General features: G+C 40.7%; 1 protein-coding gene across 1 annotated transcript; it reads left to right on the top strand.

Moving 5' to 3' along the window:
- The first annotated feature begins 460 nt into the window (after positions 1-460).
- LOC139367613 (zinc finger protein 64-like) lies at positions 461-7179 on the top strand. The gene is made up of 6 exons (XM_071105878.1): positions 461-703; positions 1005-1166; positions 1351-1494; positions 1743-1805; positions 1950-2201; positions 4057-7179. Exons 1-6 carry the CDS (start codon positions 682-684, stop codon positions 5601-5603), a joined length of 2190 nt encoding a protein of 729 aa, XP_070961979.1. The 5' UTR covers positions 461-681; the 3' UTR covers positions 5604-7179.
- The last annotated feature ends 7030 nt before the right edge of the window (positions 7180-14209 follow it).

Genomic DNA, 14209 nt, shown 5'->3' with positions numbered 1-14209 from the left:
GCCTCTAGAATTTCCACAGGTACAACTACAATATAAAGTGTTTTTTTCTCAAAGTTGCCAGGATGTCACATGCATCACACTTATATCAGTACACTCGTAACAACCTAAGCATTATGAAACTTCTATTATATCAAATAAGTTGTATCAAAATAGCAATACACTCATTGCCCCATACAAAAACTCATAATTAGCTTAACGATTAATTTTGGGAGCTAAACCCTCTCGTTTCACCTCTTCCTCTCTGACTTTTGTTTGTTTGGATCCTATTTTTGTTTGCATTTTTTATTTTTTTTTACAAAGCACTTCAAAGATTTTGGATGTCATTAGAATAAGGCCCTTGGTTACGAGTCAAGCATGTGGCGGATGCTGGGAACTGAGACCACCGAGTCATTAGATGGCAGTAATGCGCTCAAATGAAAATGAAAAAATAAATTCCCCTGGAGGAAAAGTGTGTACTGCCGAAAAGTGAAGGGAGCCTGTCGTAAAATGGTTGCAACAATGTTGCCAGTAGAGAGTTCAGAGCTAAAAGTCAGTAGATAAGGAACTTTTGTTATTTCAAAGGCGCTTGTTGTATTGTATACTTATGTTGAATGGATTCGATTCGAGGCGCCTGTCCCAAGTCGGTTGCCTACGTTAGGGGAGCCCTAAACTGAATTGATATCCAGCTATATTAGCGTTAAAATGGCATCATTCAACGGAGGGGGTAAGAAAACTCATAACAAATGTTCAAAACAAAGTCCACTTGGTAGTCAAATTATTCATTTAAATATGTGTGCTACAAAAAAAGATCCAATGGCTTTAGTATCATCTAGCAGTCTGTTGTTAGCAATTATATGAAAATATGGCTAGCTATGTTTACAAGTTGCAAAGTAGGCCTACATTCAAATAGTCCCTACTCAAAGGTAGGATTAGTCTTGGTATTGCAGGGTAGGCTATGGTTGTCAATAATCACAATGTTCTTGAATAAAAACAGGGTTTTATCCCATTTTCCCCCTCATCAACAGGAGGGAACCATGTACTTGTGGAAGTGAGCCCAGATATCCACATCTGTGGCTTCTGTAAGCAGCAGTACAATAACTTTGAGGTCTTTCTGGCCCACAAGCAAAATGGCTGCCATATACCCTCCTCTAACATATCAGCATCTAACTCCGCACCCACTCTTACAGGTAAGACCATAAGATGGTCTCTCTCTACATGGTCTTGTTTGAACATGCTACCCCAGACTCCTTTAATATACTGTTGGAACAATGAATAGTCTATATGTTATCAAGTTTAAAAAATGATTCCTTTGTTATTTGGGAACTCGGTTGTCTGGAAATGTATCCTTTACAGTCAGAATATCCCCCCCAGATTCCAGCACAGAGTTTTTTGAGGAAGCCTACCAGACGTGTGTTATGAGAGGTGTCAAAAAGATCCTGACCAAAGCCCCCAAAACACCTTCCAAAAAAATAAAACCTGCCCTGACTTCAAAGAGACGCAGCTGCTGTTTCTCAGGTTGGTAGCTCACTCCCTCTTTCCTCGTTTATTACTCTTCTGACACATTCCTTCCATACTGCTGCTAGAGAGGAAGCACATTATCTGCTGGTCAGTTGCAACCATTTAGTTACTTTTTTTTATAGCTACACAACTTAATACTACAGTGAGGTGGCCTTGAAATGTGGGTGAAACAACACTATTATATTCAGGCTGCATGAATCAATCAATTTTCTAATCAAATGCATCATTTATTCCTTTGCCCCTAGGTTGCTCTTTCAAGACACAGTACGGTCAAAAAGACATGGAGCGGCATCTCAAAACGCATACTGGTATGTAACAATACCAGTATTATTAGATCATAATTCAAATTGGATTTATGCTCCTCCTAGTATGTATTGCAAGACTTGACATAAATGTATCCTCCAATCCACCTGTGTGTGTGTGCTTGTGTATATATGCTTGTGTGTGTCTAGGTGAGAAGCCGTTTGAATGTGAGCTGTGCCAAAAGCGGTTCAGCCGGAGGGACAAGCTGAACATGCACCTCCGATCCCACACGGGAGAGAAGCCTCACAAGTGCAAGTACTGTCCCTACGCTGCGGCCGACAGCAGCAGTCTGAAGAAACACCTCCGTATCCACTATGACGAGAGGCCCTTCAAGTGCCAGATCTGCCCCTACGCCAGCCGCAACTCCAGCCAGCTCACCGTGCACCTCCGTTCACACACTGGTGGGTCTACTTTCCCTTCACTACTTGGGTTGATTAGTACACTGAAGCATGAAATTGGTGTTCACAAGTTACAGTGGGGGAAAAAAGTATTTAGTCAGCCACCAATTGTGCAAGTTCTCCCACTTAAAAAGAGGAGAGGCCTGTAATTTTCATCATAGGTACACTTCAACTATGACAGACAAAATGAGAAAAAAAATCCAGAAAATCACATTGTAGGATTTTTAATGAATTTATTTGCAAATTATGGTGGAAAATAAGTATTTGGTCAATAACAAAAGTTTCTCAATACTTTGTCATTGCCAACAAAGGGTATATAACAAAGGTCAAACGTTTTCTGTAAGTCTTCACAAGGTTTTCACACACTGTTGCTGATATTTTGGCCCATTCCTTCATGCAGATCTCCTCTAGAGCAGTGATGTTTTGGGGCTGTTGCTGGGCAACACGGACTTTCAACTCCCTCCAAAGATTTTCTATGGGGTTGAGATCTGGAGACTTGCTAGGCCACTCCAGGACCTTGAAATGCCTCTTACAAAGCCCCTCCTTCGTTGCCCGGGCGGTGTGTTTGGGATCATTGTCATGCTGAAAGACCCAGCCCCGTTTCATCTTCAATGCCCTTGCTGATGGAAGGAGGTTTTCACTCAAAATCTCACGATACATGGCCCCATTCATTCTTTCCTTTACACGGATCAGTCGTCCTGGTCCCTTTGCAGAAAAACAGCCCCAAAGCATGATGTTTCCACCCCTATGCTTCACAGTAGGTATGGTGTTCTTTGGATGCAACTCAGCATTCTTTGTCCTCCAAATGTGACGAGTTGAGTTTTTACCAAAAAGTTATATTTTGGTTTCATCTGACCATATGACATTATCCCAGTCTTCTTCTCGATCATCCAAATGCTCTCTAGCAAACTTCAGACGGGCCTAGACATGTACTGGCTTAAGCAGGGGGACACGTCTGGCACTGCAGGATTTGAGTCCCTGGCGGCGTAGTGTGTTACTGATGGTAGGCTTTGTTACTTTGGTCCCAGCTCTCTGCAGGTCATTCACTAGGTCCCCCCGTGTGGTTCTGGGATTTTTGCTCACCGTTCTTGTGATCATTTTGACCTCACGGGGTGAGATCTTGCGTGGAGCCCCAGATCGAGGGAGATTATCAGTGGTCTTGTATGTCTAACATTTCCTAATAATTGCTCCCACAGTTGATTTCTTCAAACCAAGCTGCTTACCTATTGCAGATTCAGTCTTCCCAGCCTGGTGCAGGTCTGCAATTTTGTTTCTGGTGTCCTTTGACAGCTCTTTGGTCTTGGCCATAGTGGAGTTTGGAGTGTGACTGTTTAAGGTTGTAGACAGGTGTCTTTTATACTGATAACAAGTTCAAACAGGTGCAATTAATACAGGTAACGAGTGGAGGACAGAGGAGCCTCTTAAAGAAGAAGTTACAGGTCTGTGAGAGCCAGAAATCTTGCTTGTTTGTAGGTGACCAAATACTTATTTTCCACCATCATTTGCAAATAAATTCATAACAAATCCTACAATGTGATTTTCTGGATTTTTTTTTCTAATTTTGTCTGTCATAGTTGAAGTGTACCTATGATGAAAATTACATCATCTTTTTAAGTGGGAGAACTTGCACAATTGGTGGCTGACTAAATACTTTTTTGCCCCACTGTATATAAATCTGGTTCTGAAATCTGGCTATTAAATGGTCTACATTGTTTCCCATTCATTTGGGATTTAAATATGGGACATGGACTCATTTCGGTATAAGACCACTTAACTTCTGAATAGTCTGGCAAACGTACGTTTCGAGTCAAGTTGTTGTTGGGTGTTCTATAAAGATATATATATTCCTCTACTTTAGGGGATGCACCTTTCCAGTGCACTCAGTGTGAAGCAAAGTTCAAGATCAACTCTGACCTGAAGAGGCACATCCGCATCCACTCGGGTGAGAAGCCTTATAAGTGTGACTTCTGTGAGTACCGCTGTGCCATGAAGGGCAACCTGAAATCTCACGTCCAGATAAAACATGGCACGTCCAACTCTTTTCCCTGCCCTGACTGTGACTTCCAGTGCACCAACAAGACAGCCCTGCGGCAGCACTCGCGAGAGCACCAGCCCACTCAACCCATCCAGTGCTCCAAGTGCATCTACTCCTGCTCCAGCAAGGGGGCGCTCAAGGTCCATGAGCGGATCCACTCTGAAGAGCGACCCTTCAAATGTGACTTCTGCAGTTTCGCCACCAAGCAGCGCAGCAACCTGGTCATCCACAAGAAGAAGTGCCATGCGGACAAACCTGAGAAGGGGGCCAGTGTTGGTGGGAAAGGAGGCAAAGCCAGTGTCGGTAACGGAGAGGACCCTGCCAAGCCTGTGAGCTCCCGGTACCGGGCCAAGCTGGATGCGACGCGGGCCTTCCGCTGTGACCTGTGCGAGGCATCGTTTGTGAGGGAGGACTCTCTGCGCAGCCACAGGAAGCAGCACCGGGAATCAGGCTCTGAACAGACTCTTTCCTTGACACTCCAGCCCATTACCTCCCATCCCAGTAGTGTGACTGTGAGCCCTTTACCCAGGCAGGACAGCCACACCACCCAGCTCCCCCTCCACCATGTACCCCTAGCTCCCCTGGCCCCCTATAGCAGTGCCCAGCTTAAGATCATAGTATCCCACCCTTTGGGTCAGGAGGGCTCCTTCCATCCCCTGCAGGCTGGGGTGGGTGTGGACATTGGGCAGCACCAGCATCACACCAAGGGTTCCTCCGCCATCCTCTTGAGCCCAGAGAGTCAGGACATGGTGGTAAATTCCATGATCCAGCAGGTCAACCTGAGCCTCACGCCCATGCAGCATATAGGAGGTCCAACAGACGGCGCTGGTTTGGAGCCTGGGACGGTCCTGCTGACACACCTCTCCTCAGAGGATAGCAGTAACCCTCTGCACCAGGCCCTACTGCAGACAGCCATTACCTCCCAGGTCTCTTCAGCAGCCCACAGCACACAGGCCTTCATCACCACCTGCTCAGACCTGGAGGGCTTTAACGCTCTTATCCAGGAGGGAGGCACCGAGGTTACTGTTGTGACGGAGGGAGGGAACCACGGTAACCTAGTCGCCACGGCCACCTCCATGTTCCCGCCCCCAGACATGATGTGTAGCGAAGGTGGCCCTTCGGAAGACTTGGCCAAGCAGGCACATGTAACAGTGTTGCACGGGGTTGGGGACAATAGCATTACCACCTGTGAGGAGGACAGTAGTCTCATTGTCCCTAGCATCAGTTTAGGCAGCCAGGGAGTGGTCATCCACAGCTTGCCTCTGGTGGTGACTGCCCAGAACCAGCCTGTTCTAGAACAACTCTCAGTCTCTACACAGAACCTCTATTCAGTGTCGGACACACACAACATGGACGGCCTCCAAGACTGACTAGATCACCATTACTGAAGGTCAACAGGTCAAATAGATATTTATAACAAACGGTGAGATGGCAGCTAATGTTCCGTTACAGAGTGATGACTCTTGACTCATGTCATGCTTAGATGAATTTAGTTGTTAATCATAAATTCCGGCTTGAATTAAGTATGTTTGGTACAACCTAGTCAAAATCTGATTATTTTCATCTTTGACGTGTTTCCCAATCATGAACGTTCCAATTCCGATGAACATGAAGGCGATGCATTGCTTAAAGTGTCATGAAACTGGGCATTTCAGAAAAACAAATTAAAACAATATCTGCTTGTGTTTCTGTGCTACTGTCCTATTTTGAAATAATTGAAATGTATTGTACTTGGTGTATGTTTCTGCTTTACTAACATGTCATTGACCATGAAAGAGTATAAATACATTAAAGTTAAAAATGGATAACTTATATCAAATAACCTAGACAGAAAATACATTCTATGCTTTCCAGTTACCTATTATTTATGTCAATAGATGTTCCTAGTGTCCACAAGCTATTTGCTTAACGTTCTTTGTATCTATACGGAATTGCAGCCTTTCATGGATTTGGCAAAGAGTCATGGGAAACAATGTACATTTCAATTTGGTATTGGTACAATGCTGTGTCGATTCACCTGATAAAGAATGATCTATGTGCCTCAATTTCCGAATGAGGTCTTCCTCCTGTATGTTATATTGCAGGTTTGATTCATCATTGAAAATATGTCAAGGTACTTATGTTTTCAAAGCACAAACTTCTAACTACAATAGTCAATAGACATTTGATTGAATGCCTCTTCTGCTTGTTGTTTGCTATTATCCTCTTGGAGCCAGTTTGACATTCAGCCTTCAAGTCCTTAGTGTTCGCAGGGAAGTGAAGGCTGCGCTGGAAAAGGGCTGTGTCCCATACGGCACCGTATTTCCCAAGTAGTGCACTACTTTTGACCAGGAACCATGGGGCTCAGGTCAAAAGTACTGCACCCTATAGGGGACAGGGTGCCATTTGGGACGTTACCAAGGAGTCTCTCTGGCACAGTTGACCATTGATTTTTCTTTCAGCACTAATGGCTTTAGAAACTCAACTGTGACCCCTCTGCTTTCTCTGGCTGTGGATGGGCACAATCTGAGCAAATCATTCGCTGGCTGATGCTCCGACTGCTCTTCCAACGAGGATGGGGAGATCTCAAGAGTCCTGGAATATGTGGAATGTCACTTTGTGATTCTGTAAAATGGAAATAATTGTACCTTTTTTGAAGGATCTAGAGATCGATAGAGGGTGGATGTAGTATCTGTGAAGTGCCAGTCTTTGTAGAACGTACTGTGGTTATTTATTGAGATCTATATGATTTCTCATGTAAACATACATGTTTTTACAGTTGTATGTATGCTTATTTTAACCATTCTATATTCAGACATCTCGTCATTTCAGTGAAGCCTGGGTGTCCGAGGCTACCAGCCATTTGACATAAGGCTCCAGCATCTCTAGCGCTCTGGTGTAATGTCCCTAGATTGCCTTTGGGGGTCAGTAAGTATCCAACATTAAAATCATCCTCCTGAACTTTGATCTGAACCAATGCCTCTTTTTTTCCCCCACATCTATAAACATTTTATGTCTGTCTATTTTCATCCCTGTAAATGTTTGATCTCATTAGGTAATATACTAAATGTAGTTTGTGTTATGACTATAGGAGTGATAATCAGACAGCAACATAATGCACCCTAGTGTGTATCTTTTTAAACTTTTTATAATGTGGGGTTAATTATCTCATTTAACAGATTTTTACGTGGTGTTTTATTACTAGAGTCCATTGGTTGAAGCCATAATTGCTGAGGCCTTGTAAAATTCCATTATGCATTAGGGTGACTGGCTGCTATGTGGGAAAAGTGTTTTAAAACTAGAATTGTTCTCTGATGCATCTCTTTGATCTATTATCAGGCAGAGACTTCCAGGGTTCCAATCCCAAGCACCCTTGAGGAGGGCCTGCTTCCCCCGAACACATTCTACATGCGACGTCATAGGAGGGTGGGCTAAGTGCTCTCCCAGTTTTTTTTTAATATATGTAAATCCCTGTGTAATTAATCAAAGTTTGACACAGCCATTTGAGTTACTTGAAATGGCTTATATAAAAAGCATCCACACATGCATTTATACATCCACAAACCTATTTACTGTGCGTGTGTGCGTGCATGTAAGTAAAACCATGGCCATTCACAAACCCATATAATCGTATATTTCTGTTTTGAATAAAGGTGCGTTTTGTGAGGCTTTGTTAAAAAGATATAGCAGGAAGTGTAAATGGACCTCTTGATACTGTATGGCACTTCTGAGTTCCTTCCTTCCTGTGTTTGAGATGTCAGGCCTTTGAATGGGGGTCATAAATGTCTCCAGGAAAAGCTATTTCCACTCACAGCTGCTTAAAGAAGTCGTATTTTGTGATGCATTCCTTCTGGACATGAACTAAGCCAGAGAAGGCCAAGTGATGGAGAGATTGGATGATGTGAAATACTGGGGAGTCTTCCCTCTGTAACAGAACAGTAGTATCTGACCACTTTTAATAGTGTGAAAATGTCAAAAGGGCCATTATTATAAAACTTAATGAATATTCTGCCCGTATGGTTAATCTCACTCCTGTCAGTAATATGGTGATAAATATTTAGGGGAGCGTGGACGACAACATTGGAGTTCTTTTTAAAAAAAGGGTTTGGATTTCTTTCTTGGTTCCTTTTTACATCTTTTTTCTTTTTTAAAGCTATAAAGTCCCATAATGTGATGTTCCACTATCTAAATACCTTACTCTTTGTTGTGTGCAAATGTTTTGACCTTTGAATCGTTTGCACACAATTTGCTGTACCATTAGTAAAAGGCATTGAATTCCCTTAATGCAATTAACTGATCAGTTCGGAGTTGATATGGATTTGTTTTCCAATGCTAGCATCTTTTTCTCCTGACACTATTGACATTTTAAGTGAGTTTAGGTTTTTTTCACAACATGGGAGGCTTTTATCTTGCCCCTCATTCAATACAATATGTGTTTGAAATACAAAATATAGACGTATTTTGATTAGACATTCCGTTTGACAAGTGGACAATGTGCTTAGTGGTACAAGTGAATTGTCTTTTTGGATGCATTGCAATTATTTGTCAAAGTATGAAGGCCTTTGAATTTATTATGCCGTCTTATTTCAGATTTCAAGTATATTGTAAGTCCTGACAACCAACATGCAGCAAGACTACAGGTAGGGGTGACAACTGCTGTATTCCAGACCTTTCAGGGTCTTATCACTTGGAATTTTGTGATTGTTGTGAGATACATTTTGTTTTAGTAACAGGGAGGGTTATTAGGCTGCCATTTGTTCCTCTTTAACAAGAGAAATACATGGTGGTTGATCATGTTGCTCTATTCAGCTCTCAGAGCACCCAGGTCACATTTCAGATATTGGAATTATGAGCGGCGACAAAACAATGGGATAGCCGCTCACTTTACAGCTATTTATGTTTTTAGGTCTGAAGTTTTTACAAAACAACTCCGGTGTTTGATTCAGACAATTCATTTAGTAAAAAGTAGAATATTGAATATATATATATATATATATATATATATATATATATATAAATACAAGTATATACATAACTTATTCCATATTCTTACTCATGAAGTAAAGATATGGTCTACCCACAACACTAACTTCTAAGAAATGGGCCTGGGGGGGTAGTGTAAATTGTAAATTCATTCAAAACGTTAGTATTTATGGTGTTGTTTTTGTCTTATCCTGGGCTGTCAGGAAGCATTACACTGACAGGCTATTTTTGCTGTTGTTTCTTTAAGAATGAAATCGGTGTTTAAAAATAAGTCCTCGGGGACAGGAAAATAAGTCTAATTTTTAGCCAATGGGGAGGGCCAGAGTGTTGCTGGCCAAAGCCCATAAAAAATCATTTAAAAGGACAAAGGAATATCTCCTGCTCTTAAACACTCAGAAATATAATTTGCTGTGACTTGCGGTCTAGATATACCATTTTGAAATTACCTATGATGAATGTGATGTTGTTGATAGCCCAGCTGTGAACGTAAAAACCTATTGTGATTGGGTGTTTGTATGTAAAGGCCATTGGTTTACCAAAAAAAGGCATGTTTGCATGTTCTTTTTGAAGTTTTTCTTTAGCTTGCAATATTTTCTCAGTTTCTATATCAATTGGCTATTGGTTACTGTCCCCTGCAATCAATTGTTATTCTCTCGTCAAACATACTATTTGTCTGGTTTTCTGCTTTGTTTTGTGATCATTTTCGCATTGTCAGCAGGTTGCTTTGTGTTTTCGGTATGCACTTTCAGTTAGATTTGGAGGGCCAGTCAATCACAGTCTTGTCTGGTTAGATCTTTGCTTTCAATGTCACTGTCCAATCCACTGAAGAACTCTCACGTATGCAACAACACTGATGAAGAATGGGCTGACTGAAGAAATAGTTGAAAAGGTACTATGATCCTTCAACCCTATATTGTCAATATTCTCACAGTTAAACCTATTGCATATCCAAACGAATGAACATTTACCATTTGAAAGATGCCTTTGCCTTCGACAGATGGCCATGAGCAAGCACAATATTTTCTTTGCTCACGCATGCATTATCCTAAAAAAAACAAACATGATGGAAATCTTGACAGATATAGACCATTGTCTCCTGGCAGTTTAGGGATCCTACTCTTTGCTAGGTCTGTGTTTGTTTTAAAGGCTGCGTTTGCTTTATCTGGTTTAAATGCACAATCACACAGCAGAAAGTGATTGCATCCTTACTCAAACTGACAGCAAACCAGAGTGATTTGTTGCGGCTTATAATAAGGACCCAGTATAACGACCTGCTATAATAATGTTATAACTACATGGGTAATGATAGCTTATAGCAAGTGTTTAAAATCAACATTATTTGTATCATAAGACACTTAAGGCTGTTGTGGAGTGTTTCATAAATACACTAAGGCTTTGTGTGCCTACAGTAAAGTGTTAATACGTCTTATACTATCAGTAATCCGCAGCAATACCATGATTGAATGAATATTGAAATGTGATTGCTCTTCTCTTATGATGCATATTTATTGAGCACCGTCCTTAATGGGTCGACAGGAAGAATCTCTTTTGTTCCCCGTTTTAGGAGAAACACAATTAAACTCCATGGCCTGCATGCATGGATGGCATTAAGGCCCCTTTTTGAAACCTTTTCATCCTTTTAATTTCTATAGACCCTCTGTTCAGAGGGGGAATGAGAAAGGACAAGAGCCGTGCCTTTTTTTAAAATGTTCAAATATTTTATATTGTACTGTTGTTTTCATCTGAAGATGAGCCAAATGTGAGTCTCTCTGTCCTCGTGTCTCATTCTGCCCCTGAACAAGGCAGTTAACCAACTGTTCCTAGGCCGTCATTGAAAATAAGAATTTGTTCTTAACTGACTTGCCTAGTTATATAAAGGTAAAATGTAAAAAAAAATATTTAAAAAATTCTATGTATTGACCCCTTCTCATTTCTCCTCCCCTCATTATTTTATGGCCAACTGGGTGCTATGCTTCTGCATTGAACACTTTCTTTCTAAGACCCAGGAAATGGTCTTGTTGTCTTTTTTTGATGTAGAATGCTGTTAGTCACAGTTGGTTGAGTGAACAAGGAAATACAATGGTCAGATGATGGCCTGAAAGAGATTATGGTATTGTATTTGAGAATTGTATTGTGTTGAAGAGTTATAGTATCAAGAATCGGTCTCACCTTTTTAACATTTATATTCAATGTTCAGCAACCCAACCCCAATGATATGTCATATTTATATTTACCATTTGAGCTCATAAGTTCATGAACTTTAGTTGATCTATGATCAGTCATCTAAGGACAAAGCTTATATTTGCGGTGGCATCCTAAATGCCTGTGGAGACAACAATGGTTTATGGATAATCAGCTCGGTGTATAGAAGAAGCGCAGAGTGGACAGAGAGACATGTCTGAAACCTCCAGCCTGTGTCATGGAAAGTTCAGAAGGAACTCAACTCACACCTTGACCAAACACACACACTGCTCAGAATGAGGAAAGAACTGCCCTGGTCTGGGGATCAAATTACTGTACTTGTGGGGGAAGTGGTGGACTGGACAAAGACCACTCATGTGCATGTTTGAGTTTAGTTCTTGTTTATATGGACCTTGTCCTGAGTTAAACCACACATCTAGTCTGAACACAGTTTGCTACCAATTCCTTTGGGATTTGGTTGATTTTGTATAGTTCTGAGAGGATAGTTCAGTATCAAAGAATAATCTTGTTGGCTCTCTGAACCCAAAGAGCGGATCAGTCAGGCTGTGTTCTCCTCACAGAAGAAAGAAGCTTTGTTTTTATAGGCTGGACTGTGTTGAGTACTGCTGATGGACATCTGCTTTATTAGCATATGTGATCCCACCCCCCAACGGAATATGTTGGTGGTGTGATTTAAGTTTTGTCAATATAATCTTAAAGGGTCCACCAATTCAGCATTGCACTTGCACTTACACACCTATCACACATACTAATGATGGTAAAGATTACCAAAACAAAAATTGGCTGCTACTAATGATAATAAGAATCATTATTATAACATAATCCTAACAGTCATATTGTTAACACATTCTTAAATATAATCAACAAGCAATATACTGTGTATGTATATATATATATATATATATATATATATGAATATTGTAACTTCATGCTATAACCATTGGCTCTAGTTCCCCTGGAGCTCATTGGTGTGGGAATTCTTTAGAAGCAGAGTCATTCTCAGGTCGTTTCACATGGATCCCACCCATGCACACATTGCTGGCCCAAAAGATTACCATTAGCATATATTCCTTTGTTACGCTAATTACATTAAATGGGGCTTTTCAAAGTTCAGTAGTGGTCTGTCTACCATCAATGTGGAATTTTCCACATTTTTTTTCAATGTAATTTGTTAACTTCACATCAAGGTTTATTGGTCACGTGCATACAGCACAGTGAAATGCTTGCTTGCTAACTCTCCTCAACATTGCCGTACAAGTCAATCATTTCAGTGTGTTCTTTAACATAACTTAGTGTTACCAATTCATTTTTTTTTAAACTATGATAACTTTAATGAATACACATTGATGAATGATTCAAACATGTGTAAACATTTTGTAGGCATTACAATGTATATGCATTTATAACTTATCATTTTTTATTTCTAATAATCAATTGACCTTTGGACTGTATAAATGATTAAATAGATATGTCATTTTATCCTGAGTGTTCAAATCACTGTTGGATTGCCATCTGTCACCAGAGCTCTGGGGTGTTTCCTGTTAGCACCATTTACTAGAATATGTTAAATTAACATATGTTGGACGTACCCCTTTTTAAAAAGCTCTGAAAGACTGATAAAGATCAAATGCAAAACTTTGGAGATCTCCTTCGACAGATATCTTCTATTAAAGTGGCCGTCGTAACCCGACCCCAATTGAGGAATGCACTCAATCACGTCTATTGTTTCTGGTTACATACAGTTCCTTTTTGTTAGATAAGTATGCTCTGGCTGAGCCGGGGCCACAGAGGGATAACTGCAGATGAAACACCTAGCTCGGAACCCAGATAAATGTAAAAATCAAATCACATTTTATTTGTCACAAGCGCCGAATACAACAATGCAGTTTTAAGGAAATAGAGTTAAGAAAATAGTTACTAAATAAATTAAAGTTGTAAAAAAAAAGGTTTTAAAAAAACAAAACAACAATAGTGAGGGTATATACATGGGGTACTGGTAACACGTCAATGTACAGGTTAGTAGAGGGTCATTTGTACATGTAGGTAGGGGCAAAGTAACTATGCATAGATAATAAACATTGAGTAGCGGCAGTGTAATAGAAATCTGCTGGGCAGTTTCAGTCCTACAGACATGCGGTAATTTCAGTCAAATCAAAGTTTCTTGGTCTGGTCAGTCATTTGCAAAAAGGAATAAAATAACCTACCAGGTGTCAAATGTATAAACATCTAATAGATTTGCAAATACAAGGTGGTGAAGTAATAGACTTTTAAATATTCAGTAATACCTTTTAATCTCTGAGAATCATGTCTCTTGTTTTATTGCGGTACCTGTGGACTTTCCGGTTCTTACCGATTGTTTCCAAAATGCCTGCAGCTTTTATTAGATGGGAGATGTGTTGTGTTGATTGCATCTCTACTTTCCACTTCCTCCCACAGACACTCCCATATTTAGACTATTAGTCAGTACTTAATGAGGTCAACCAGAGCTGTGAATCAAGAAACCCATTTAGATGGGGGGTAGCTTTAGAATGGCCAGCGTAAATATTATGGCACCAGGGTTGTGGCTCAGGAGATTAAAAATCCAGTTGATTAACTCTTTGCTTAAGTTAAAACACAGGAAGTTGGAAGATTTGTCACCAGCAGGTAGGTTTATCTCTTTGGGGGAAGGGGGAAGGGGGGGGGGGGGGGGTTCTGCACAACTCAGGAATGGGGAAAAGGTTGGGAGGGTTTGGTTTATTGTTGCTCTAAATCTGTCAGTTCAGTTTCTTTTGGGATGATACAACTAAATAAAATCAAATGCATTTACAGAAGA

Source organism: Oncorhynchus clarkii, chromosome 16 (assembly GCF_045791955.1).
Source record: "Oncorhynchus clarkii lewisi isolate Uvic-CL-2024 chromosome 16, UVic_Ocla_1.0, whole genome shotgun sequence".
NCBI classification, from domain to species: Eukaryota; Metazoa; Chordata; class Actinopteri; order Salmoniformes; family Salmonidae; genus Oncorhynchus; species Oncorhynchus clarkii.
This window is presented reverse-complemented; position numbering and strand designations above follow the sequence as displayed.